The sequence below is a fragment of the Marmota marmota genome, unplaced genomic scaffold, assembly GCF_001458135.2.
Source record: "Marmota marmota marmota unplaced genomic scaffold, marMar, whole genome shotgun sequence".
In the NCBI taxonomy this organism is placed as follows: Eukaryota; Metazoa; Chordata; class Mammalia; order Rodentia; family Sciuridae; genus Marmota; species Marmota marmota.
In genome coordinates, this window is record NW_026000082.1 from 12,341,007 (window position 1) to 12,366,853 (window position 25,847).

At 56.7% G+C, this 25,847-nt stretch overlaps 1 protein-coding gene across 3 annotated transcripts in view; it reads left to right on the forward strand.

Annotated features, from left to right (window-relative positions):
* The window catches only part of Glis1 (GLIS family zinc finger 1), a 233,764-nt gene extending 211,033 nt beyond the window's left edge, over positions 1–22,731 (forward strand). For all 3 annotated transcript variants that reach the window (XM_048815347.1, XM_048815346.1, XM_015484974.2), the window contains 7 exons: positions 2,870–3,031; positions 7,541–7,651; positions 11,142–11,274; positions 16,088–16,244; positions 19,241–19,419; positions 19,925–20,092; positions 22,239–22,731. In XM_048815347.1, the coding sequence (XP_048671304.1) occupies positions 2,870–3,031; positions 7,541–7,651; positions 11,142–11,274; positions 16,088–16,244; positions 19,241–19,419; positions 19,925–20,092; positions 22,239–22,396 (1,068 nt within the window). In that variant the 3' untranslated portion in view covers positions 22,397–22,731. The remainder of the gene's footprint in view (positions 1–2,869; positions 3,032–7,540; positions 7,652–11,141; positions 11,275–16,087; positions 16,245–19,240; positions 19,420–19,924; positions 20,093–22,238) is intronic.
* The last annotated feature ends 3,116 nt before the right edge of the window (positions 22,732–25,847 follow it).

Genomic DNA, 25,847 nt, shown 5'->3' on the forward strand with positions numbered 1-25,847 from the left:
TATTTCACTATATGGATGATGTATTATTAGCACACAAAGATAAAAACACATTGCTAGAATGTTATGCCACACTTACAAACTTATTAAAAAATTATAATCTAGAGATAGCAATAGATAAAGTACAATTAAATTTTCCAATTAATTATTTAGGAGTTCTATTATCCTCAACCATGGTCCGTCCACCAAAAATTCAAATACGAGTAGATCAACTCAAATCACTTAATGACTTTCAAAAGTTATTAGGAGACATAAATTGGATAAGGCCTTATTTAGGTATACCAACAGGAGAGTTGGGACCTTTATTTGATATCCTAAAAGGTCCATCAGATCCAAATTCACCCCGAATGTTAACGCCTGAAGCAAGAAAGGCATTAAAAATCATTGAAACATATATGGAAAATATGCATTTGGATAGAATTTGTTGAGAGCCACAGCCGAAGGGGCCCTAGCAAACTTCCAGCTGCCAGCAAACTTCCAGCTGCCGGCTGATGATTGGCTCACAGCGGCCCCAGCAACATCTAGCTGATTGGCTCCTCGGCCCCAGCAACATCTAGCTGATTGGCTCCTCTGCGGTGATGCTCATTGGGCTGTTTCCCTGCCCTTTCAGACCACGGAGCTGCTCATTGGGGGACTTTTTTGGCTCCGCCCACGTGACCCAGCCAATCGGCCTCAAGAGCAGGAGGATTGTGGGAGGTGGAGAGAAGCTTGTGGGGGAGAGAGAGGCTTGTGGAAAGCCGGTGGTGGCAGTTGAGGCTCTGAGGGTTTTTCCTGAGAGGCTGTTTTGTTTGGCGTGTGTGGTTCTAAAAATAAAGTTAGTTTCTTTTGACAAGTGGCTCCTGATTGTGCCCAGCCAGACTGCGGCAACTTATCTGTCTCTTCTTCCATCCACACCTGTCACCAGCAGCCAAGGCCTCCTAGAACACACAGCTGAACCTGTCCACAGTGTGCTTCCCGTGCGGGCACCCTCCTCCTCAGCATCTTGGTTCCCCAGCACAGGCTAGGGCCAGTTTACCTAAGTGAACAGCCTCATCCCCCAAATGACTGGGTATTCAGAACTGCTCTAGGTTGGGGGTGCTCACCCCCCAGGGCCAAGGAGATAAGCCAGGTAGATCACAGGGTCTGACTTCTGCCCTCAGTCCTTTCCTGGCACCACCTCCTAACTTGCTAACTTGATACCTTTAAAGTTGGTGAGAGAGAGAAAAAAAATGGGTGCCCAGTGTAGAGAAGAGGGAGGTCAGGGTTCCAAATACGGACGCATACTCTGGACAGTGTCATCCTCCTCTTCTCCCTGTAGATGAGCCCCAGAGAGAGGGAGTGGAAGAGCAGGCCTGCGGGAACTCTAGCCCTCCCAGGACAGCTCCCCACTTCACCCCAGGCCACCTGCTGCTAGGAGCCCAGGCCCCTGTTGCAGAGCGCAGGGGTCACATACGTCCTTAACTGGATCAGGTCCTCACAGTTGGAAGGTCAACCCTGGACCTGAAGCATGAAGCCAGTGGCTTGGCAGAGGGATCCCGCCTCTGGCCCCTTCCTCCTCTAGGGTCACCCGCCCACCTGCCCCTGGGAAGACACCAGGCATAACAGAGCCACCTAGGCTTTGGCATCAGACTTGGCCTGTGTCCTGTCTTTGCCCTGTCACAGCCCTGTGACTTGGGCAGGTCCCTTTACTAAGGTCTCTGAAATGGGGACATTGGTGCCACATACTGCACGTACCACACCTGGATGCAAGAGGTGCCAGCCACTGCTGACTCCCACCCCATCCACTTTCATGGCCAGAGCATCAGCCCAGCTGGAAGAGGGCCAGGCAGCAGAGAGCAGCAGGGGAGGGGGCAGCCAGTCACACCAAAGGGTTGGGGTCTGCTGCCTGCACTGGCCAGCACTCGAGCTAGACTTCAAAGGTAGAGGAGGTGTTTTCAGGATGGCCATGAGAGAGGACATTCCTTGCAGAGTGACTTGCATGAACAGACTGGAATTTCCTGGCCTGTGCCTGGCTCCTGACATCCTAAAATGTGGGGTGGATACCAAGAGAGGCAGGAGGGTGGGCAGCTGTGTGGAGAGGGGTGGAGGAGACAGAGGGAGTTAGATGTTAGGGGACCCTGACAAGAGAAGGCAGTGGGCAGGGGATGCAGGGACAGGCGCCAGGGCTGCAAGGGGGTGGGGGCTGGCAGAGGCCCCAAGCTGCTTTCCTCAGTCTCCACCATATGGCCCCTCTGCACACTGTATACGTGCCCCATCCGGGAATGTGACACAATTGTGCTGTGCCCACTAATGCCCACTGCCAACATAAGGTCTGCTATGTGGTGGGCACAGGACAGCTAAACAGCCAGATGATAAATCAAAGCCACTTCAGTGTACAAATGTGCTTATTAGTCGTACATCAGTTGGCATCAGGGCTGCGCTCCAGATGGACAGGCTGCTCGACACTCAGTGGCCTAGCCCTGGGGGCTCCTGTCATCCCTGATGGTGGCCACATGGCTTCAAGTTTGGAGACAGGGAAACACAGCACAGGGGAGTCCAGGCCACTGCCCAAGCCCTCCCTGGCACAATGCCCTCAAATTGAGGCCTGGACCTCCACATTCTATGTGAAGGTGTGCGCCCACCCTAATCCTCACAGAGTTCCTGTTAAGGGCTGTGGCACAGTCAATGCCCATGGCATTGGGAAGGGTCTTCTCAGTCCAGAGCAGAAAGCACTTCCTTCCTGAGCCCCATTGGTATATTTCTAAGCCAGGATGCCTTCCTCTGGGGCCCTAAGCACCTCTGTAGAGCTGAACCAGAGCTCCTGGAGGCTTGGGCAGGACAGACAGACTTGAACGGGTGCTGCTGCTGGGCAGGGTGGGGGCCCCCCAGGGTTAAGAGCACGCCTCTCCTGCAGTTTGAAGGCTGCAGCAAAGCCTTCTCGCGCCTGGAGAACCTCAAGATCCACCTGAGGAGCCACACGGGTGAGAAGCCGTACCTGTGCCAGCACCCCGGCTGTCAGAAGGCGTTCAGCAACTCCAGCGACCGCGCCAAGCACCAGCGCACCCACCTCGACACGGTAGGCCTGAGGGGGAAGGCTGCGGGTAGCGGGCTGCACATAGGCCACCTTCACAACTTGTCTAGTGCAGAACCCCCGCTCTTGTCCTTTGGCCCTGTTGACAGGTAGAGCAGGGTAATTCTCTGGCAGGGGTCTGGGGTGTCCTGTGCATTATGGGATGTTTAGCATTATCCCTGTCTTCTATCTAGATAGAGATTTTCTATCTCCCAATTGTGATAAAAATATCTGTGGACATTGCCAATTGTCCCTCCAGGGTAGTGTAAACTGGCAAACTCAACAGGGTCCCCCAGTTGAGATGCCCTGATTTGGCCTATGGGTACCAGCCCAGGCCCCAGCATCCTTGCGTATCTGGGCCCCCTTCCTCCCATCCTCTCTTGGGGGCCCGTCTGCCACACTCGGAGCAAGCCACTTTCTGCTCTTCCCACCCCATCCTGGGGATGGGCAGAGGTGCTCCAGGGCCACCTTTTGAGCCTTGAGGACTATAGGTGGAGTTGAGGGGGCAGCGTGAGAGTCTAGGCTTCAGCCACAGTGACCTGGCCTCCAGAGGCCCGGGTCTTTCCACAGCTGTATCCCAAGGTTGGTCCAAGTCCTCCCCAGAGACCTCAGCACTTAGCAGACATGGGTTCTGAAACAGTCCCCATGCTGACCTTGCTGTCAGGGGTCCTTAGCCCATTTGTCAAAGGAAGGAAGCAAGCTCAGGGTCAGTCCTATGCATGGTCATCACACAGCTGGACAGTGGCAGAGCTGACTCAGATCCAGGCCTTGTGACAGCCTTATTGGCCCTGGGTGAGGGGGCACATGCTCTGGGAGGACCCCAGCCGCCACGCACCTCAGGAAACTGGGTTCTTCAGCCAAACTCCACAGCTGGGCCTGCTCCTCCTGCAGATTTGGGGGAGCTCTGTGGTGGGGACTGGGAGGTCTGAGTGGCCGGCCAGCCCAGCCTGTTCCATACACAGTTAAGGAAACAGGCTCACGAGGGCGACTAAGCCACCAGGCTAAGTTGGTGGCCATGAAACAGCAGAGGCCAGAGCGGAAGGGATACCAACTTTTTATTTCATAGCTGGGAAAATGGACCCAGAAGGGGAAGAAGGGACAGGAACTCATTGGGCCAGGCCACACCCTCCACAGTGTGTGTCTTTCTCTCTCTCTCTCTCTCTCACACACACACACAGAGTTCAATCCTTGTGACAACTGAAGGTGTAGGGCCATTATCCCCATTTTGTAAACCAAGAAACAGAGACTGGAAGAGATCGAGTCACTTCTCTGCCACAGCAGGCAAGGGGCAGAGCTGGGTTACACCCAGGGAAGTCCAGTGCTTTTTGCTGGAAAAAGCTGACATGGCAGCACTCTGGAGGGGTAGAGCTGAGCATAGGTGACAGAGCAGCAATGAGCAACCCCATCCCCAACCGAAAGCTGACCCTCACCACCTTCCAGTCTTCACTATTAAAGGCTACGCTGGGACCTGAAGTGAAAAATGATTCTAACAAATCCCCTGCCCCTTGGTTACTTCTCATCCATGGGGCCCTGGGGCCCTGGCCTAGGCCCTGAGAGATACAGTTTGTGCCTCAGGATCCCTGGTTGTGTCCCCCAGAGGTCTCAAGGCAGTACCAAACCTCGGACCCCTCCCTACCTCCCAGTAACCTACCTACCCTGATTTAGCTCCTTCCTCCTTCCTTAAATTTCTTGGATCTAGTCCCAAAGCAACAGGCTTCTGACCCCATTTGGTATGTGAGCAGAGCTCCAAGAGCTAGGTCATGTCAGGGCAGAATGAGCCACTGGCTTGTCTCAGGCCTTCATCTCCCCAAGAAGTTCCCGGAAGGCTGGGAGGTGCAGCCACCAAGCCCAGCACCCCACTTGCATTCAGCTCCCTGCATAGAGACCCGTGCATCTCCCCAGGTGCTGTTATCTCAGCACCCATCCTCAGCATCCCAGTGGGGCAGGGCCTTGCTTTTCAGAAGGGACCCAGCTAGTCCCTAGCTCCCCTTAGCATTGGAGAATATGGGTGACCTCCACAGGCAAGAAAGTTTCTCCAGATTGGACAGAACCAGACCTGGGTTCTGGTCCCAGAGGTCTAAGGAAAGCTACCTCACCTCTCTGGGCTTATTTCCTCAAAGGTAAAATACCTGCCTCTTGAGAAGAGGTAGAGAGAGGCCTGCAGGTAGTCTGTACAGCCCTTCCTTTCCTGCTGTGTTACTAACCCACTAAATGTGGGCCACATTCTGCCATGCCCCAGGCACCCAGTGTGGGTTTGAGTTTTGGTCGCCATAGGTCCCTGTGTGGATGTGAATAAGCTGCTGTCCTGCTCTAGACCTCAGTTTTCCCATTAGCAAAACGGGTGGGATGGTAATCTCTCCTTTGCCCGCTTCACTGGACCACTCATGCCTGCAGACCGAAGGTGTCCTGGTCACATGCACTCTGGCTGTGAGGTCTGGTGTATTTCGTGGGCCTCCATTTCTTCCTCCACAAAATGGGACTCAGAGGAGACCATGGATGGCCAGTACATAGCAAAGTGCCTGTACCCAGAGAGCAGCCCAGACCGGAGGGCTTGGCGAGCTACCGTGGTCCATCGCACACATGCCGAGAGGCAGCCTTGCTATTAACAGGAATATAGCGGCCCTGGCTTTGGAGCCTGTGTGGGGACTCTAGGCCTGGGTTTGGCTGCTGGCTTGGGATAGCCATAGGGTTTCCTGAGAGCTCACAGGGGAGCTGAGCCTGAGGAATGTTCTAGACACGTCAAGCCCTGGAAAAATAAACATGGAGATGGGCCCTGCTGCCCTGTTTCCAGGAGAGTGTGCCTGTTACATCACGCTCTGTTTGACAAAGTGTGTGGATTTGTATCAGTATCCCCAAGGGACAGGGGCTGGCTCAGGGGCAGGGCAGGGCAGCGCCCATGGGATCAAGGGGAAGAGAAAGAAAGGGAATGTGTGCGTTGGGATGGGGTCAGGGCCTGTGAGAGAGAGACCATAGGTGTTGGGGTCGAGGTCAGGGCTAGGAAGTGAGGGTTGAGGGGGTCCATGCGTGACCTACGGTGGGTGGTCCAAGCAGGGCTCCCCTCTCCTGCCTTCCTGTTGGCCTCGGCAAGCTTCTCACTGCTGTCTCTCTCTTTTTGCTCTCCTCCATTCATTAACCTGGCGACCTCTGCGGCAGCTCCAAGGTATGGTCGTCTCTTTCTGCTTCCCCTCCCTGTGAGGTCCCTGGGCCGTGGCACCTCTCCCACCACCCCTCACTCTGGCAGGGGCAGAGTTGCCTTGAGGTTTGGGGATGTGTGGTATGTCTGACAGGGCACAGAGGTCCCCGGGACTTGCACTGAGAGGTAGAACGCTCTCACACACTCTCCTGTCCCTGCAGGCCCAGGTCAGGGGGTTCCTGGGGATCAGAACCACTCAACATGTTCAAGTCTGGAAGCCTCTGGAACTTCAAGCCCCAGTAGCAGCCAGAATCCCCAAGCAGGGTCTTATGGAAGCCCCTGGGGAGATGTCAGCTAGAGCCATGAGTCCCCAGCCCTGGTTTTACTGGGATTTGGGATCCAGTGTCCCTCTTCTGCACCAGAAGAGGGACCCATCTGATTCAGTGTCCCTCTGAACAGTCCCAGCAGCCCAGGGTGGACAGCACTGCTGCCCAAAGCTTGGGCTTGTGGAGGGAGCAGGGTTCAAGGACAGATTAGAGAGAGGGAAAGGTGGGGGGGGGGCACGGGATAGGGTGGGGACAGGAGAGGGACCCTGGTCTCAAAAGGGCATAAGTGCCAGGTGAGGGTCTGTGTTCTAAGCACCGTGGAGCCACTGTGGGGTTTACAGCAGGCACGGCTGGCTGTGTAATGAAGGGGGATGGGAAACCTGGAGCAGGAGTCCTCTCTTGTCTTCCAGGTGAGCAGTGGGGGCAGGACTGGCCCACTCCCCACACATGGGGAATGGCCCCAGCTCTCGTGTGCTCTCGGAGGCCAGCACCCTGAGGCCGCCTGCAGCTGTTGTGGGAAGGACCTGGGTAGCTTGGTCTGTTGGAACCCACCTGCATGCTCCCCACTGCTAGCTGGGTGACCCTGGGAAGATCCTTCAGCCTTTATGTTCCCTCTTCAACTGTCGAGAGAGGCAAGATAGTGAAGGGTTTGCTTGAAAGGGCAAGGCTGGCCAGGCTGGCCCTGTGCTGCCCCTCTCCGCTGTGGGCAGCATCTCGCAGGGCTCCTGTCGGCTCACTGCTTTGTTGCAGCTGCGCGATTCAAAGGGTGCACCTTGGTCAGAGCAGTGCCCCCCAAAAAACCCATAGAATTCAGTTGTCCCTATTTTGCAGAGGAGAAAAGTGAGGCCCCACAAGAGAAGTCCCAGCAAGGTGGGAGAATGAGACAGAGTCCTTCCTTCACTCTTGGGCCAGGCACCTTGGCACACCTGAGGCCCATAACCTGCCCTGCACCCTGTCCTCCTCCCACAGTAGGTCACCCAGAAGGACCTTGGCCCTCAGAGTCATTCACTGACCTCTGAGGTCACGCACTGATTCTATGTCCCTCTAATGTTACAGAAGCCATATGCCTGTCAGATTCCCGGCTGCTCCAAGCGCTACACGGACCCCAGCTCCCTCCGCAAGCATGTGAAAGCCCACTCAGCCAAAGAGCAGCAGGTGCGGAAGAAGGTAAGGTGGCCTCTGAGCCAACCCCACTCCGCTGATGCACTGCATCTTACTGCCAGGCCAGCACCAGGCCAGGCACCCACACTGCCTGTGTGTGCTCGCCATCGAGTGCCACTCCCCATCTGTCTGTCCATCTGCCTCCCACCTGTCCTCATCCGAACCAATAGGACTTCACCTGCCCAGGCTGCCCCCAACCCTCGCCCTGTTACCTTCTCCCTACATCTCCTCAGTGAGCATCTGACATCTGTCCTTGTGCTGGACACTGAGGATGCAAAACAAAAGGCACAGTCCCCAAGATGACTCAGTGCAGCATGATACAGATGACAGCAGAGTGTGAGAGTGGTCAGAGGCCTGGACAAGGGGGCCTCTGCCTGTCTGCATGGGAGCAGGAGGCCACAGGAGGCAGTGGTCAGGGGTGGACTCTGAAGCCACCTGCATGCTCCCCGCTGCTAGCTGGGTGACCCTGGGAAGGTCCTTCGGCCTTGGTGCTCCCTGTTCTTCAACTGTCGAGAGGGGCAAGACAGTGAAGGGCTTGCTTGAAAGGTCACCAGTGGGGACTGAAGAAGAGCACAGAGGACTGAGAGGGGGCACAGAAGTTTGGAAAGGAAGCTGGCGTGTGTGTCCTTCTTTCCAAGGCAAGAGTGAGCACGGGGATGGGAAGAAAAGTGCTCCCCGGAGTGACCAGTGTTGAGCAAGGACCAGAGCCCGATGGCTGTGGCATGTGTGGGGCCCATGGGCACTTGTCTGGCCCGGGCTGGGCAGCATGGTAAGGAGGAGGGGAAATGACCCCAGGGTACCTACCATAGGATCAAGGCTGTGCCCAGGAGATTGGGCTCTGTCCAGAGCACAGTTGAAGCAAGAGGCTCTTGAGAAGAGAAGGGACATATCACCTGAGAGACACCTCTGGGCTGTGTATAAAATGAGCTGAGGGTGGAGGGAGGGAATTCCAAGGCCAGGAAGTCACTGCTGGGAGCAAGAGAAATGGTGGAAGTCGGTCTGGGGAGAGTGAGGAGGGGCTAGGCTGGGCAGTGGAACAGTAGGTACCCAGGACAAGACTTGGGCAATGGCATGGGTGGAGATGCCCCTTCATCAAGAAAGAGAACCTAGGGGCCAGGTTTGCAGGAGGAAGTAAGCAGTGGGTTCCGTGTTGGACCAGGGGTGTGAGCTGCTGGGGAAGCCAGGCCAGGGCGGGAAAGATGGGGTGGGATGTGGCAGAGCCTCCTGGCTGTGAGAGTTAGTCTTAGTGAAGAGGATTGCAGAGGCCACCAGTATGACAGGAGGGTGAGGGGAAAGAGCTTATTAACATGTTCAACTCAATATAGGGTGCCTGCATCGGGCTCCAAACACTGTCCCAGGAACCACAGATATAGCTGCCCCTGAAACTGCTAAGGCTTTCTGGATGCAGAGATGGCGCAGACAGGGTTGGGATGCTGGGAATGAGTGGGCTTCATGATGGGCAGGGATAGAGAGGCTCAGGATCTGGGGCTCTACCCTGTAGGCAATGGGGAGCCATTGGAAGTGGTAGAATGGGAAGGAATAGACGTGGTCAGAGAAGGGGCTGAACTTCAGGGCGGTTGCCTCCATGGCTCAGGCACTGTACCTACTGCTTCATATACTGCATCTCATTTAGTCCTCCTGTGACCCTAGAAGTGGACACTATTCCCATTTTAGAGATGGAAACTGAGGCTGAGAGGGAGTTAACAAACCAGCCCAGAATCACACAGCCCAGAAGTAGCAGGGCCAGGGTTCTATCCCAGACCTGTCTGTCTGCAGAACCTGAGTGCTCAGCACTACTTTCAAGTGGAAGTCTCTTGAGTAGGAACAAGAAATGGCCCAGGTTTCAGCAGGCTGGGGCTCCCGGTCAGGAAGGCTCCTGTCCCAAGTGGACCAGTGCCCAAGGACAGGAATCCTGCCCTGGTTTTCCCAGGCTCCATGCTTGGCTCCCCCTGAGCCCTTAGGGACTTAGGGCCGCAGATCTGCAAACTTCCCAACAATAGGCCTCCATTAGGAGCCACGGGATGATGAATCTTTCTGGGTAAAGCGACCCTTGTATTATGACAACTCCTTGGCAGCCCTGCTGCATTTCAGAGAGAATTAGAAATGCTTTTCTTCCTTAATTCTCCTCTCCCGATGTTCCTAATCCCATCGACATTGCGGTCTGCAGGAACATGCCTTGGCCTCTTTTGCCAGAAACTTCATTTACATGGAAAACAGCTGCTGGGTCAGGGAGCTGGGAGCCCGAGTGCGTGCGGCGGGCCTGGCGTGCCTCCCTCAGGCTGGTGTCGACCTTCAGCCTGGGAGGGTGGACACATCCTTGGAGACTCGCTCTCAGCCCCTGCCCGGGGCATGGGTCAAGGCTCTCCCCTGCTCTGGGACTGTTTTGTCCTGGGTCAAGGGAGTGTTCCGATAAGTCAGTCCACAGGCCTCGGGCTCTACAGCCCAGCTCAGGGTTCCATCCCATGCACATGCTGCCACTCACCATCCAGGGTCCCCAGGGTGCCCCCGCATCCCCATTCTGGCTCCTCTGGAGAGGTGGAGATGTTCCGAAATGACTGTCCTTGGGAACAGCCAAAGGCTGTTGGGCAGAGCTTGGCTTGGATTACCGGGTGCAGCCCAGTCCAGGCTTGCTTTTAGCCAGGTCCCTTCGTCCATATACCAATCCCTTGGGCCTGCTGTCATGGGACCACATGGGGCCCAAGTAGCTGGAACCGAGCCAGCCCTGCACACCTGCTTCACAAAGCCTCCTTCACCGTACCCATCACCTCTGCTCCTGTGGCAGGCGGGGGCGGAGCATAGTCATTGCTGCAAATCACAAGCAGGGTAGGTGAGACCCGGAGAGTCCAGGTTACTTATCCAGTTACGCAGGAAGTAAGAGGTGCAACTGGATCTGAACCCAGCTCTTCTGTGCCTAGCACTGGACCGTCCGCTGCCTCTTGTACAGAGAAGAGGCATGGTGGGGCAGATGCCGCGTGCCTGCCGTGCTTTCCTCCCACTGCCTCAGTGCGCACACCGTGTGTGCTGCTCGCCTCCAACTGACCTCAGAAGGCCCATGGCTGCTCCTGGCTGTCCATCTAGCTTTGTGCTGAGGCCATACCACATGGCTGCTCCCAGCCAGGGACTGCGTGCAGCCCTCAGGGATCAAAGGTCACAAGCAGCCCCCTCCCGAGAGATACAGGACCCCTAACTCCCAGTCAAGAAGGCTTCCCCCTCCTGCCCTGGATTCCCAGCCCCCCTGACCATGCCCCCTTTCTGTCACACGTGCACTTGCCCTCACAATCCTGGTGTATCGAATCCCATCTTGGCGTCTGCTGCTTAAGGACCCAGGAATAACACAGTCCTCACGTTGTACACCATCACCTCGCATCACAGATGAGGAAACTGAGGTTCAGGGAGGAGAAGGGGCTTACCCTGGGCTGCCGACCTGCTTCTAAAACAAGGGGAGCTGGTGGACAGGCGGTCTGCCTCTAACGCCCCCTCTCTGCTTGCTCCCAAGCTGAACGCAGGCCCTGATGCCGAGGCCGATGTCCTGAGCGAGTGTCTGGCCCTGCACCAGCTTCACGCGTCCACACAGCTGGCTGCCAGTGACGGGAAGGGCAGTCGAGCCCTGGGCCAGGAGCTGCTCCCGGGTAAGTGTGCAGGGAGGTGGGGCCGGGGGCTGAGCATTCCATAGAGCAGTGATGCTCCCTGGGCCACAGGGCTGAGACCTGTCACAGGGCGCCCACTCCTCTGGACTTGATTGCCTGCCTACCCACCCTCTGGCTCCCAACCTTCAACCCATCTTCTCCTCCAGCTCATTTCACTAGGCAGATGGCCCTCCATACCCTTCCATGGCTCCCACTGCCCATAGGGAAATCCCGTGCTTCTCAGCCTGGCCTCACCAGGCCTGGGAGCTCTTGGAGTCCTCTTGTCTCAACCTTGGCACTTTGGATCCAATTCCCTGAATATTTTGCTCCTTTTAACTCCGAAGCACCCCACCTTTGCTAGCCTCCCCTCCCCTTTCTTTACTAAGGGGGCTCCTGCTCTACCCATAGGACCCACCTCCTGCCCACTCCTCCAGGAAGCCTTCCTCTGGGTTGCCTGCTGCTCCAGTGCTGAGCACTCTGGGATGTCACTGTTTCCCATCTGTCAACCTATCAGACTGACTGTGAGCTCCTCTGGGGCAGACTAGGGTCCTCCTCACCACAGAGTCACCAGCACCCCAGGCTGCCCCAAACATTGTGAAGAGAGGTTGTGGCCCTAGGTCTAAGATCCAGGAAGAACCACCCATTTTAGCCAGGCATGGAGGTGCACACTTGTATTTCCAGCAGTGATCAAGATTTCAAAGCCAGCCTCAGCAACATAGTGAGGCCCTAAGCAACTTGGCAAGACCCTGTCTCTAAATAAAATATAAAAAGGGCTGGGGATGTGGGTCAGAGGTTAAGTACTCCTGGGTTCAATCCCCAGTACTAAAAAACAAACAAACAAACAAATAAATAAATAAAAACCATTTTGCACTGGCCGTAGCCTGAAGGCCTGTTTCATTCCCAGCACAGCTCCTGCTTCAGAAGAGAAACCCAGGGCTGGGGTCGCGGCTCAGTGGTGGAGCTTACCTAGATTGTGTGAGGCACTGGGGCAGACTAGGGTCCTCAGCACCACATAAAAAAAAATACAAGTATTGTATTCATCTACAATTAAAAATATTTTAAAAACAAAGAAGAAGAAAAGAAATCCAAGGCTCCCAGAGGGTGGGCAACTAGGCCAAAACCTACTACCAGCTCATCATTAAACTCTGGCCCAGAAATGGGGCTTCCTGAGCCCTGGACCCTGCAGGCCCATTGGGCCTGACACCCAAAGCCTCTGGTTTGGCCAAGGCAGCCTGGCTATCCTTCCAGCAGCTGCCGGCTATGGGGCAGGTTGCAGGCCACGGCAGGAATTCCTGGCCCTGTGGCTTGGGAATCCAGCCCAGATGAGGCAGCATGGCCTTTGGATTCCAGCTGATAGTTCCTGCACTCTGCCCCTGACTCTCCAAAGAAACCTCGGCATTAGAGAGAAAGCTGTGTCCACCCTCTGGGATTTCTTGAATTACTCTAAACCATTTGAAACATTTTTAAAAATTTTCTCATTATTCTTCCTCTCAACGTTGAAGTAGCAACAGATTTCAAGATATGTCAAAACCTTCCCCCAAAACCTTGGGGAAGCAGGTTTTCACCCTTTCTTCAGGTGGACACTTAGAGGAGGGCCCACTCCCTCCCCTCCAGCTAGGACCCCTCTACCATGGCTGCCGCTCACAGGGTTAGAATTCCCAAATGGCAGGGCTGAAAGGACCACAAGCAGGACCAGCCCACAGATGAGGACACAAGGGCCAGCACCCAACAGCCGGTTGGGACTGCTTGGAGCTCAAGTTGGGGATTCCTGGGCTATCCCAGACTCCATGGGAAAGGGCACTAATACCACCAACGGCTGTCCCAGGGTGAAGGTCCTGCAGCTCCAGCATTCCTACCTTGGGAGGATCTGGACTGGGCAGAAGGACTATCCATCCAGAAGAGAGTGGCGGGTCCAGATCCGAGGGCTGTTTGTTTTCCCAGATGAGCGCAGAGCTATCCTGGGGGAGAGGGCTAGGGGCAGCAGTCATCATCTCTGGGGCACCTGCTTGGGTTGGTCCCTTTACAACACCATCTCACTTGATCCCCAGCTGTCACCCATGCCACAGATGAGCAACAAAGTCCACCAAAGGCAGTGTCACAAGGAGAAGGACCTTAGGCTAATGCCAGCCTGCTGGGACCTCCTGCTCTGGCCTGAGACAGTGAGGAAGTGATACTTTCCTCCCTGCTTTGTGCCTCAGTTTCCTTCCCAAACCTGCTGAGAACACGCACCAGGAGCGGCAGAGGGCCTGGGCCTGTGCATGTCAACTACAACCCTTGCCACTTGGAAGGCCCCAGCCTGCCTGCTGGGAGGTGACAGAGGCAGGGCTGAGCCAGGCCCTGCACCTGAGGCCGTGCTCTTACCTGAAAGTCTAGTGCCCTTCTGCCAACACTACCTCGATGCCATACTGAGCACCTGCTGTACACTGCCCCTGTGCTGGCCCTGACCTTCAGCTGTTTCCATCACCATGAGGACGGGGAAGGAACATTCAGGCAAACCCAGGGGCCCTAGATTCCCAGATTCATCCTACAGGTTCTTCTGCAGGCCACAGCTGGGAGCAGATGTTAGGGCCAGCAATTAGGTGTACTTGCCTGATGAGGAGTGTTTGCAGGGAGGCTTCTTGGGTTCTCGCTCTTGCTGATTATAGGAAGCTCCTGCAAGTAGGAGACCCTCAGGAGCTTACCTGGCAGGTCTGTCTTCAGACTCACAGTGCCATGATAGGCAGGGAGGATGTGGATGAGAAGCATGAGGTCACATGGCTGGGGAGAGGGAGCAGGACTCTCGGGACTCCAGGCCTTCCCAGATGACAGGCCCCAAATTGGTTCAAGATGGTAAGCAAGGAGGGGCTGGGGGAGTGGCGAGGGAGAGCCCTGTGCCAGGCTCCCTCTAGGGATCCCCTCAGTGCCTTCCTGTGTGAGCTGGCAGTGATGTGGCCAAAGCAGGGAGGGCACCTGATAGATGGAGAGACAGGCAGTGCTGCCCATGAGAACAGAGATCCCCAAGGTGGAGAGGCCTGTGGCTGAGAGCTGGAGGGTGCTCAGGACCCACCCTGACCCCAGAGTCTCACAGCTAGCTGGAAGCCTGAGCCAGAGCTGTGGTCCCTAGCTGGACATCCAGCCTGAGACAAAGCCACTGCTATTTCCTGGGCCAGCCTCAATTGGACTTTCTTTCCATATGGCCTAGGAGGCAGGCCTGAGTAACTGCCCACCGTGTGGCTTTGGGCCAGTCATGCATCTTAAGATTACTTTCATCATCTCAAAATGGATCATATTATCTCCCCTGTCGACAGTTTGGAGATGATTAGGCCACATATGTGGAGAGTGAACTTGGCACACATACGTTCATGAGCAGGGCGTGACTCTTGTCTCAGAGGAGACTTTCACCCAGCTCAGCCCAGCCACAGGTGCCTGCCAGAGACAGACTGAGGTCTCCAGGCCAGCGCTACATTGTCCAGCAGTTCCGACACAGACCTTAAGGGGGCGCATTCTCTCCGCTGGCTACAGTCTATTTCTTGCCCCCTGCAGTCCCTGCCAAGCCCAGTTCCCTGCAGCAGCCTCTGGAGTTGTAGGCCCAGGTCAGGAGATCCAACCTGGGATGTGCTAGCCTTGGAACCACAAATAACTGACAAGTAAACTGTACCCCATCCTTGAAGGAACCTGCCTTCTCAGATTGGTCTTTATCGGGCAATAAGAAACAATGGGTCTAGATACACAATGGCCAGAGTGACATTCAAGAGGTCACACCTGACCATGAGAGGGGGCACTGACCAGGTAGAGTAGATGCTGCACTGGTGTAGCCCAGACCACAGCTGCTGGGGCCACCAAGTCTTCCCAGGGTATCACCTTGATGCATTGATTTCAGGGAAGATGCCACTTTCTGTTCAAATAAACCTGGCTAGATTGAAGATAGAAGGCAAAATTGGCCTCATTTTTTTCCAGATAAAATAGGGAGCATCAAAAACTTGGCAGTCCTTGGCAGTTAGAGAATGCTGGCCTCAATGGTTCTAAAACTCTCCACTGGGCCTCTGGACCAATACCTGATTGATCTAATGTCCCCCATTGATTTGTTAGCCCACCTGTCTTAACAAGGGGGAGAGATGGTAAAAGGTGGGATCGCCCTGTAAGTGTCTTCTATAGGGATAGAATCTGAGGCTAGAACACAGCTGACTTCTCAGTTGGGACCCTTAGGCAGTGTACAGTCTGAACAACCATCCATGGCAGCTCCTCTCAGAGGTCTCCCAGGCCAGCTGGGGTGATCATCCTTTCTTCAGAACCTTTCACAGTGGACGTCCAGGCTCTGCTGGCATACCTCTGAGGACAGATAGCTCACTCTATCCAAAGGCACTCCATTACCCTGCAGCACCCTTGCCTATCAGAAGGTACCACCAAGCCCCGAGAGCTGGTTCCTGCTTCTCTCAAAGTTCTTTTTGTCCCATGTCCTCATCAGGGGAAATTCAGAGTGATCCCTGCTTCTCCAGATGGCCCCACAGAGGTCTGCGGTGGCCTGCTCCATACAAGCCCCTACCCCAACACATACACACACAGGGTCTCAACACCCTGTGCTTCTCACAATCCCTTGCCAGCCCTCTTCTGCCATCGGAGTTGGCCCCAGCCCTGGACACAGCATTTTGGCCAGGGCCTAAATCAAACAGAGTGGGGTCATCACCTCCCTTGTCTAGCACCTATACTTCCTCTAATACAATCTTACTCATTTCCCTTCTTGTCGACTTCTCTATAAGTAGGCACGCGGTGCCTGGGCCATCCACAGCCATCTCTAGGGGTGGCCAAAGCCCAGTGATATTTGCTTGGTTCCCCGCAGGTGTATATCCTGGCTCCGTTGCCCCTCATAATGGGCTTGTTCCAGGCATCCTGCCCCCCACGCATGATGTCCCTTCCAGGCACCACCCATTGGACGTCACTACCAGTTCACACCATCATCTGTCCCCTCTACCCACAGCTGACAGTACCAGGGATGGGTACGTACACCATACCAGTTCTCCTTAGGGGACATGAGTGGGCACATCTGTGGGCGGCAGGCATCCCACACTGCCTGGGCGTTCTGCGTGGTGGGGTAGCCTGCATCTATGAAGCACTTACTGCATGCTATGCTCATCCCACGCTCTCTGGGCACCCTTTATCCATGCCTCCCAGTGACCCTGTGAGGCAGATGGCATTGGTCCCTGGCTTCTGGGGGCCCCAGGAAGATTCTGTGCCCCCACCTGTCTTCTGCCACACCCAGGCCTCCCTGGGAGCCTCGCCAGGCTTCTCTGTGCTCCTCATGTTGGATGAATGGACTGGACTTCCCGGGCCCCCTGCAGACATGCTGGCCTGGGCATCTCTGGCCAGTGCAGCTGTGACCACAGCCCGGCCTGCAGGTCACTGCAGAGGGGGTCGCTCTCCCTGCATTCAGGGTGGTTTTCGTAGTGGCCACTGATTACCTGGCAGTGTGTTCCTTGCTGACCCCGACACTGCTGAAGTCTGTTGGGCTTGCATGGAACACAGAGAGGCCGAGGCCCTGCCATTGTTGTTTGCCACAGCAGTGACTTGATCCGATTTGTCACCCAAGGCCTGGCCCTAGCAGCACCTTCCTCCCCACGGCTGTAGCCTTCACCTTGGCCAGCACAAGCCTGGGACCAGCTTGGCTTCAACACCCTCTTAACTGGGCTCTTCCTCCCGTTTATCATCCCTTCCTCTGTGTTCCGCTATTGAGTGCCACTGGATGGGCCCTGGACCCAGTCTAGGACCACCAATCACGATAAGTGGGAGGAGGAGGAGCAGGAGGACGACAGGCCTGCAGAGACTGGCCATACAGGGCAGGTGCACCAAGGGAGGAAGCCCCCAGGGGAACCCAGTGGGCTGGGGCTGGGGGGAGAGCATCAGGGCAGGCTGCCTGGAGGAGGCAGTGCTAAGCCAGGCTTCCAGGGGGAAGGCAGAGTCGTGCGGTGGACAGGTGGCAGAGGAGGGAGAGCATGGCATGCTACCTTTGTGTGGGGTGCCACATGTCGGGGAGAGGTCACCAGGGCCAGGCCACGAGGCCCGTCATGGGGCTGTGTCCTGAAAGGTGTTGAGCAGTGATGTCGTCGGGTTTGGGAGGAGAATGTGCCTTGCCCACAGCAGGGGGCTGGACCGTGGTGGAGCAGCCTGGACGATGGGATGCAGCATGGCAGCCTGAGCCGGGCTGATCTGGACAGGGGAAGGGACACCAGAAGGCAACAATGCACAGGACAGCGGAAGTCAGAAAACCTGGCTGGGCGGAGAGAGGGGTGCAACCGAGAGGAGCCCAGAGTGGGCAGAGCAGACCGCAGAGCGTCAGGAGCTGCGGGAGATTGTGGTGGAGCACCAGCAAACAGCCACGAAGAGGCAGCCTGTCGGGGTACAAAGGGGGACCCAGAAAACGGAGCCCTCCCTGAGCCTCAGTGTCTTCCTCTAGGAACACGGTGACGGTCAGCTGCACATGCCTGACGTTTTACATGTCACCTGGTATAGGTTCCTTTTACAGGAACCCCCTGCCCCCGCCAGCTCAGGCCACCTGCTCACCCTCCAGCCGGCCCCAAACATCTCCAGCCCCACGGCTCAGGCCAGTGCCCTCTGCTCTGCCTCATTCTCACCTGCCTGCCACCGCATGGGTGCCGTCAAGAATCTCTGCAGCCAGAGGCAGGGTGGTGACGAGACCAGATTCTATCTGCCTGCAGAACGGCCAGGAGTCACCCCCCAGCCACGTGCCCCAGCGCTCAGTTTAGCATGGGGGGAGGGCCCTGTGCCCCTCGCCAGCCCCAGGCTCGGCCTGAATGGGTTCCTTTTTCATCCCCTGAGAGTGGAGGAAGGGACTCCGCCTCCCTTTCCTGCCAAAGTCAACAGGGAACGGCCACTCCAGGCTCCCCAGTGGTTTGCTGGGACGTTTAAATAGCTTGACAGAATTATCTGATTCACTCAAAAATATGCTAAGAGGGCCTGACTTCATGACCAAATGTATTTACCCTGGCTCAGAGAAGATGCCAAATAGGGTGGGTTTTCTCCTGGTCCTGGACGAGGTATGAGCCCTTGCCTCTGCCAGGCCAGCCAGAGTTCATGTTCGGGTCCCTAGGTTCCAACTGAAGCCAAGCATCTGATGGTGGATGCATTGGCATGACTCAGAAGGGGGCTCAAGGTGACCTCTTCTCCTTCGGGAGTTCAGGTGGAGCGGCTTAGCCTCTGCCCGCATGTCTGCTGCGGGTGGAGTGGGGCTTTGTCTGACTTCACTGACTGTGAAGGTGGCAGATGTGCGCTTGACAGCATCATGACAGGAAAACAAACCTGGAGAAGGCCGGAGCTTGCCCGCTGGAACTGGCGCTCTTGGGCAGTGCTGTTCACCGTGATCCAGAAACCTGTTTGCCAGAGTTATCAGTTGTTTGCCATGTGAGGCCCTGTTCTGGACAGCAAGGACCCAGAGGGCAGAGAGCTGGGCCTCTCCACAGGCACTGCCAGGGCAGAGATGGGCCACAAGTGCCCGGATGGGATGGAGACAACACAACAACCACGGGGTAGCTGGAGGATGCCCTCGGGGCTGTCCTGCCTCTGCCTGTCCCTGCCCTGCCTTCAGTGATGGACCCCAGATGCATGATGGCAGCACAATGGAGGGGCAGGGACAGTAGGATGCCCAGCTGGAGGGAGCAGAGGGTGACCAAGCACAGCTCCAGACAAGAAGCTCCATCCCCAGCCTCTCTCCATACCATAGTCCTACTTTCCTTAGAGGGCAGATCTGTCCCAATAACACCTCATATCTCAGAGAATACGTGAGGGTAACAAGGTCACCTGGAGCCGTGACACTGAATTTGCAGTCTACCTTAATGCAGGTGTCCAACAAACCCAAACAAGAAAATGGAGACCGAGCTCCCACTTTCTCCCCGCATATGGCTGTAAGCCAGGGGCGCCCGTGGCCATGCCTCTGCCCCCAAGCCTGCCTGCTGACGTCCCTTCTCTCTGTGCTCTACAGGTTGGGGCCCAGCCTCCTCTCACCCATGGTCAGCCCTCTAAAGGGGCTTGGCCCACCACCGCTGCCACCATCCTCCCAGAGCCAGTCTCCAGGTGGCCAGCCCTTCTCCACGCTCCCCAGCAAGCCGTCCTACCCACCCTTCCAGAGCCCTCCGCCCCCGCCCCTGCCCAGCCCACAAGGTAAGCCCTGCCCGGCCCTCCGCACCCACGCCCCTTCCTGGGGGACCCAAGAGCAGTGACACACTGTCCCGGGGAAGCCGATGGGCACTTCAGGAACAACAGGCCAGCCACTGAGGTCTGTGCTGGGCAGAGCTGAAAGATGGGTGACCTAGAGTGCCCAGTCAGGGTACTTCCTGGAAGAAACTGGTTCTGAAAGTGAGGAGTGTGCTCCGTCCCCCAGCAAGGAAGGGCTTTTCCAGAAAGAGAACAGCATGGACAGTGCTGGGGGTGGTGGGCGAGGCCTGGGTGCCATTTGGGGACAAATGACTCCAGCACAGACACCCCACCTCCCTACCCCTCAGGGCAGAGCTGGGAACAGCCCAGGGCTCCCAGCACCTTCCCTGCCCCACACCCCCTTCTCTCCCTTACACCAGGATGCTCAGAGAGCACAGCATGGCCATGCGACGGGCCCTCCCTGCCTGGCCTTGTCCCTTTGTTAATGCAGCCCTGCCACATCCCTCCACAGGCTACCAGGGCAGTTTCCACTCCATCCAAAATTGCTTCCCCTATGGCGACTGCTACCGGACCACAGAGCCTGCAGCCAGTGGGGACGGACTGGCCGGGGAGGCCCACGGTTTTAACCCCCTGCGGCCCAATGGCTACCCCAGCCTCAGTGCACCTTTACCTGCCTCAGGTGAGCCTTGCTTGTGAGCCTTCCTCCCCTGAGCACCCACCAAGGCTCAGCTTTAGGCACATTGTCCTGGGACAGTCCTGTGCAACAAGGTCATCCCCACTTATGACTCAGAGCCTCCCCACAGGGAGGTAGTCAGACCCGGGACCTGCAGAACTGGGCTTTGCACTGCATGACTGGAGTGGTCAGTGTTCCTTCCAGAAACTCACAGCTTACGTGTGTCTAGACTCGGGTTTCTGAAGACACAGAGAAGTATTACACTCATGGCCTAACCAATGCTTTATATTGATTGAGTACCTACTGTATGCTTGGTACAGCAGTGGACCCTGCAAATAGAGCTGGGAATGAGACAAACACTGATTCCCATTTAACAGGCATAGAAACCTGGGCTTGTACTTGTCCTCAGGCTGCTTCTGACTCTCCTGCAGGGCCCCGGGATCCAGGAGTGGGAGGGCCCACCTCTCCATCCCTGGCTTGTGTGGAGAAGCCAGTGAGAGGGGAGGGCTCCAGATGGACCACTGTGGACTCAGGCCCAGAGCAGCAAGACAGGCCTGGTCAGGGTGGAAGCTTCAGCTAGGTGGAGTGGAACCTCCCTGAAGCCCCTAGGTGCACATCTAGCTGGAGGCTCCGACACAGGGGAAGCTGAGAGCCTGCCTCAGAGGGCTATTGGGCAGTCCTGAGTGCCTACAGCCAGGAGTAGAGGGACAAGGACATAGAAACAAGCACCACGGCCACATCTGTGGGCACATCTGTGCATGGGTACACCTGTGCGTGCTGACACAGCTGCTCCTGCGTCTGATGTCTTCCCATGTTGTGGGGCTTTCGTGGGCATGTGTGGTGTGCATCTGTGTGCTGGGCTTTCAAGGGAGGTTCTTGGCATAAGGAGCTCCCAGGACATGCACCTTCCTGTCTGTCATGTGTACTCAGGTTGTGCTGTGCCCATGGTCATGCACCAGTCAGCATGCATGTTACCCACCCCATGACTCACATCTGTGTCCACAGGCTTGGGTGTACATGTGTGTGCATCAGCATGTTTGTGGTGGTTTGGATGCGTGTGCCTGTGAGTCTGAGTACAGCGTAGGTAGACCTGCAGGTGGATGCTCGCCACGTACAGACCTGTGTGGCACGTGGTTTGCAGGGGGCTGCGTGTTCTGTGTTTGTGTGCATGTGGATTGGTGCATGATCAAGCAGGCCTGAAGTCAGCAGCTCTGAGGGGAACAGGAGCAGCCAGGTGGGGGGGTCTTTGGACCTCCCCTCCTCCCAGCACCCATCCCAGGCCCTGCTCAGTGCCTTAACTGCCAGCTGCCTGACCACTCTGTCAGGACAAAAATGGATTCAGTCTGAACAAGCTGGAGGGACCTTATGGCCTCCGAATAGTTCAGCCTGAGCCCATTTAGAGATGGGAAGACTGAGGTTCACTTGTAGGCCACACAAATTTGTGACGGCAGCTCTGAGACAGGGCCCATAGGGAGGAACTGCATAAGATGACCCTTCCAAGTCCAGGGCTTCTGAGCACTAAACACCCCACCCACAAAGACAACATGACCAGTGGAAGGGCCAGGTGTCTCTGGAGCCAGATGGACCTGGATTCGAGTCCCAGTTCCCCCACTTACTAGCAGGTGACTTTAGACAAATGTCTTACCTACTCTGAGCCCATCTCCTCAGCTACAAAGTGGAACAGCAAATCCCCTCTCGTGGGGTTGCTGTGAAGTGAGATGATGTTTAATCAGCACTTAGAGCCCAATAAATGTGGTTCCATTTTGGGGGCTTCTTCAGTCTGGTAGGAAGGAAACTTAAAGGGAAGAGGTGAGCCAAGCCCTGCCAGGAGGGGACCACCCTGGGGTTAGACCATTGGTCCTCACACCACCAACTGTCCTCCCTCCCGACTTATGCTCCATGGCACAGCACTGGGGGATGGGCCACCCCAAGCCAGCTGGGCCTGTCTCCCCAGCTGCCTGGGCTCCCTGGGAATTTGAGGCTAGGACGCCCCCCAGCCCCTCCCCAGGTGCCCGCTGCCCTACCTGGCTGCGCTCCACGGGGAGACCTGCAAGGAGGGCTGCTGAGCAGGCTGGTGGGGCTGGAGCTGGACACACGACAGGGCACAGCCTCTGCCAGCCTCCAGCTCTAACCCTCTGCTGCCTGCCCTCAGGCTATGAGGCCCTGGCCGAGGCCCCGTGCCCCACAGCACTGCCACTGCAGCCATCTGAAGACATGGTGCCCAGCGGCCCTGAGGACTGTGGCTTCTTCCCCAATGGGGCCTTCGACCACTGCCTGAGTCACATCCCTTCCATCTACACGGACACCTGAGGAAGGCCCCGCCCACCATTCTGCAGATGCTGCTGCTTCCGCCTGCCGTGGTCTGCCACCCTCCCTGCCCCAGGCCAGAGCAGCCAGGTGCCCACACAGGTGCTGGGTGCTACGGCAGCCACCCAGCACCCCCCATGGGGGTGCTGTCTGGGCTCAGAGGTGCCCACCAGGGGTCATAGCCCTGTAACAGTCCCTTGATTGTGTCTTCCTGTTTCTCCTACGGTTTTGAAATCACAGACCTCGTGTATATAAAGTGTACAGAACTTATTTCCCATTCCCATGCCAGTTTTATATTTTTGGTTTTACAAGAAAAACATTAAAAACTGGAAACAAGACTTGGGGCCTGATTCTGTGCTGTGATTCAGCTTAGAGGTCCTGACCAGGAGAACCTGAAGGGAGTGTGGAACAGAGAGCTGGGTGCAAACCACCTCGGGCCTGGGCAGCTGTGGAGTTGGGTGGGAGCCAGTGTCAGCTGTCCCCTATCACATCATCCCAGGACAACACTGCTAGGCAGGGTTATTTCCAGAAACAGGTGAGCAAACAGACCAGGAGGGGTTCAGTGACCAGCCCGGCCCCACAGGAAGATAGATGGAGACCCCAGCTCTGTCCTACCCAGCCCCCTGCTGGCAGTGCCACTCAGCTGGTGGGACAGCAGGCTGTTTTGCTGCCTGCCTCTGTGAATGGAGGGCAGGAAGAGCCCCCCAGGAGAGAGCCCAGCAGCCTCAGAAGGTGAGGGACAAGGGCAGTTCCCTGTAGACCGGCAAGGTACAGAAAGCATCCTTTGCCCAGCGAGCCCACGCCTAGCCTCCGTGGCTAAGGCCAGAGAGGAGACCAGTCCTCAGGCTGCAAGGCTAGCCTGGTTCTGTCTCCTGGCCCTGCCAGGCTCTCTCCAGCACCCAGCAGAGAGCAAACCCACTGTCCACGCCTGTGCAGGTGACCTGAACAGTGACCCACATTTCACCGTGTCACCCTGAAGGTCACCTGGTTAAAAAATAGGAAAATTCTTGCCTCACCTCCATTGAAGAAACAAAGCAAGGGAGGTCACATAGCCTGTGTGCCAGGCTCTCTCTCTGCCCCTGGAAACAGCCTGGGGAGGGTCTTCTTGCCCCTCTAGCTGAGAAGCGGCAGGCAAGACTAACCCCAGGCCAGGGGACCCTGCTTTGGGTACTGCACAGCTGGCTTACGTAGGCAAAGGGCAGTGGGAAGATCTCATCAGCCCCCTGTTCATAGGGGGAGCCAAGGCTCACAGAGGACACCCAGTGAAGCAGTGACCGACTGGGCTGTCTGCCTAGCCCCTGCATCATCTGGGGACACCTTGGTCACACCAACTCTGGGCATCCTCCCAGGAGGACTGAGCAGACCTCTGTGCTGGGTGCCCGGTCCTTCTGGGAGCTGCACTCGAGCTGCTTCCCCAGGACCAACCTGGAGCCTGGGTGGGAGACAGGGAGGCCTGGCAGCCGTGTCCCACTGAAGGTCTTGGCTGCAGTGAAGTGGCCTCTTCCCTGGCCCCCTCTCCAGGCTGGGTGGTGCTCCCTGTCCCTCTAGCATGGGCTTGCTCCCACTGTGAGGAAGCCAAGTGCTGTGGTCTCTCTTGCCACCCTGCCACCCACCCCTGGGTGGCAGCCCCTTCCTCCAGCTCTCCTCACGACCCAGTCTGAGCACCAGCTGTTACTTGCCAGACCATGACTGACACTTGCCCCCATTTTACACATAAAAGGACTGAGGGATGGTGAAGTTGAGTCACCCATCCATGGGACATAGCCAGCCAGGAGTAGAGCTGAGACTCAGAGTCAGGCCTTGGGCTCCTGCCCTGGCTTCCACCTCCCCTCTCAGCCATGGCTTCCCTGCCTGGGCCCAGTCCAAGCCCCCAGCAGGGCGGGGGACTGACCCAACTTCACACAGCATATTGGGCTCCCAACTCCCACCCAGGATCCCTCACCCCCTCGTCCCATCCCCCACAGGTTTTATGGAACTAATTAGGCCGCGGCAAAATTTCCTTCACAGGGATGCTCAGGAATCAATGCTGCATGTCATTGTCAGTACTTAATCCACTCCAGATAAGCAGAATTAAGCTGTACAATGAGGACATATTTCTATTAATAATGGAAAGGGCTGAGCCCCAAGCGGAACACACAGGGAGCTGGCAGTTGGATCCCATTTAATTTCAGAGGGGACAGAGGGAGGAAAGGAGACAAAGGCAGAGAAACAAAGAGGAGGCGGACGAGCCGGCCGGAGCCCTGCACACAGCAGGGCTCGTGGGGTCGCAGCCAGCCTGGCGGCTGTCAGTGTGATTCCCTTCTGGGGACTGTCCCCATGCCTGTTGGCACACTCACGCTGACACAAGTAGTGCATCCTCTGCATTGAGGTGACGCCAGGGTAGGGCCCTGGAACCTGGGCTTCCTTCACCACCCGGGCTCTTTGTCCCTCGATTACAATGAGCCAGGGCCGCAGTCCCTAGCTTCAGGCCATGGGAGCCTTGCCCACCACCAGGGGCATGGCAGTCACTCACCTAATTGGCAGGGGGTGTAACTGTCACTGTTACACAGGGCTGGGGAAGGCTTACATGGAGGGAGTTGGTGTTTCTCACTGTGCCTGAAGAGCCCCTGGGACATGGATGACACGCGTGGCCTGGTGGTCTCTCCAGTGCGGTGAGTGACTCTGCTCAGAGGACCCAGAGTCCAGGGCGCAGAGACAGTGCCCAGGCCTGCCAGCTGACCATGCTGCTCTTCCAGCCTGGCCACTCCACACCTGCAGATCCAGCCCCTCTCTAGTCCAGACCGAGATTGCCCCCCACAGCCTCCATGTCCTCCTTCAGGGGTCCCCGTCTCTTCCTGCTCTTGTTCCCTTCATCCTCCAGTTCCCCTGTGCCACCCTTGTTCTGCCTCAGCCCTGCGTCCCCTCCTGTTTCTCTCCTTTCCTCCATGGTCTTTCTCCAGCCGCAACTGTGCATGTGAACATCCTCTTCATCCTGCCAGGTGCCTCAAGGTCAGGACAGCTTTCTTCTCTCCTCAATCCCTCTGATCTGTGGCCCAGAGAAGCACAGTGGCCTGTCCGAGGGACTCGGAGCCCTGGTGGCTGGGGAGGAGGGGCTCATAAGAAGAATCCCAGGAAGAAAGGCCTTTGGGATGGGCCCTTCATTCAACCTAGACTCCATCTGCCAGGGGTCTCGGGTTAGTGCTGGGCGTGAGGACCTTCTCTCTGACCCTGTGGCCAGGCCCAGGATGCCCTCTGTGCTGTGCACAAGGATTCCCCACACCTGGTCCTGCCCTCCAGGGCCTCACCAGGCTCCTTTCATGTTCTTGGAGCATCAGGCTGAGAAGGCCACTGAGGCCCACAGTGCCCTCCCCTGTGTTACACATGGGAAAAATAGAGTCCTCTGGGAAACCTCCCAGGCCCTCCCCAAGCCCACAGCTCTAGCTCCAGCTGGGTGTGAGGAAGTCAAGCAGGATTT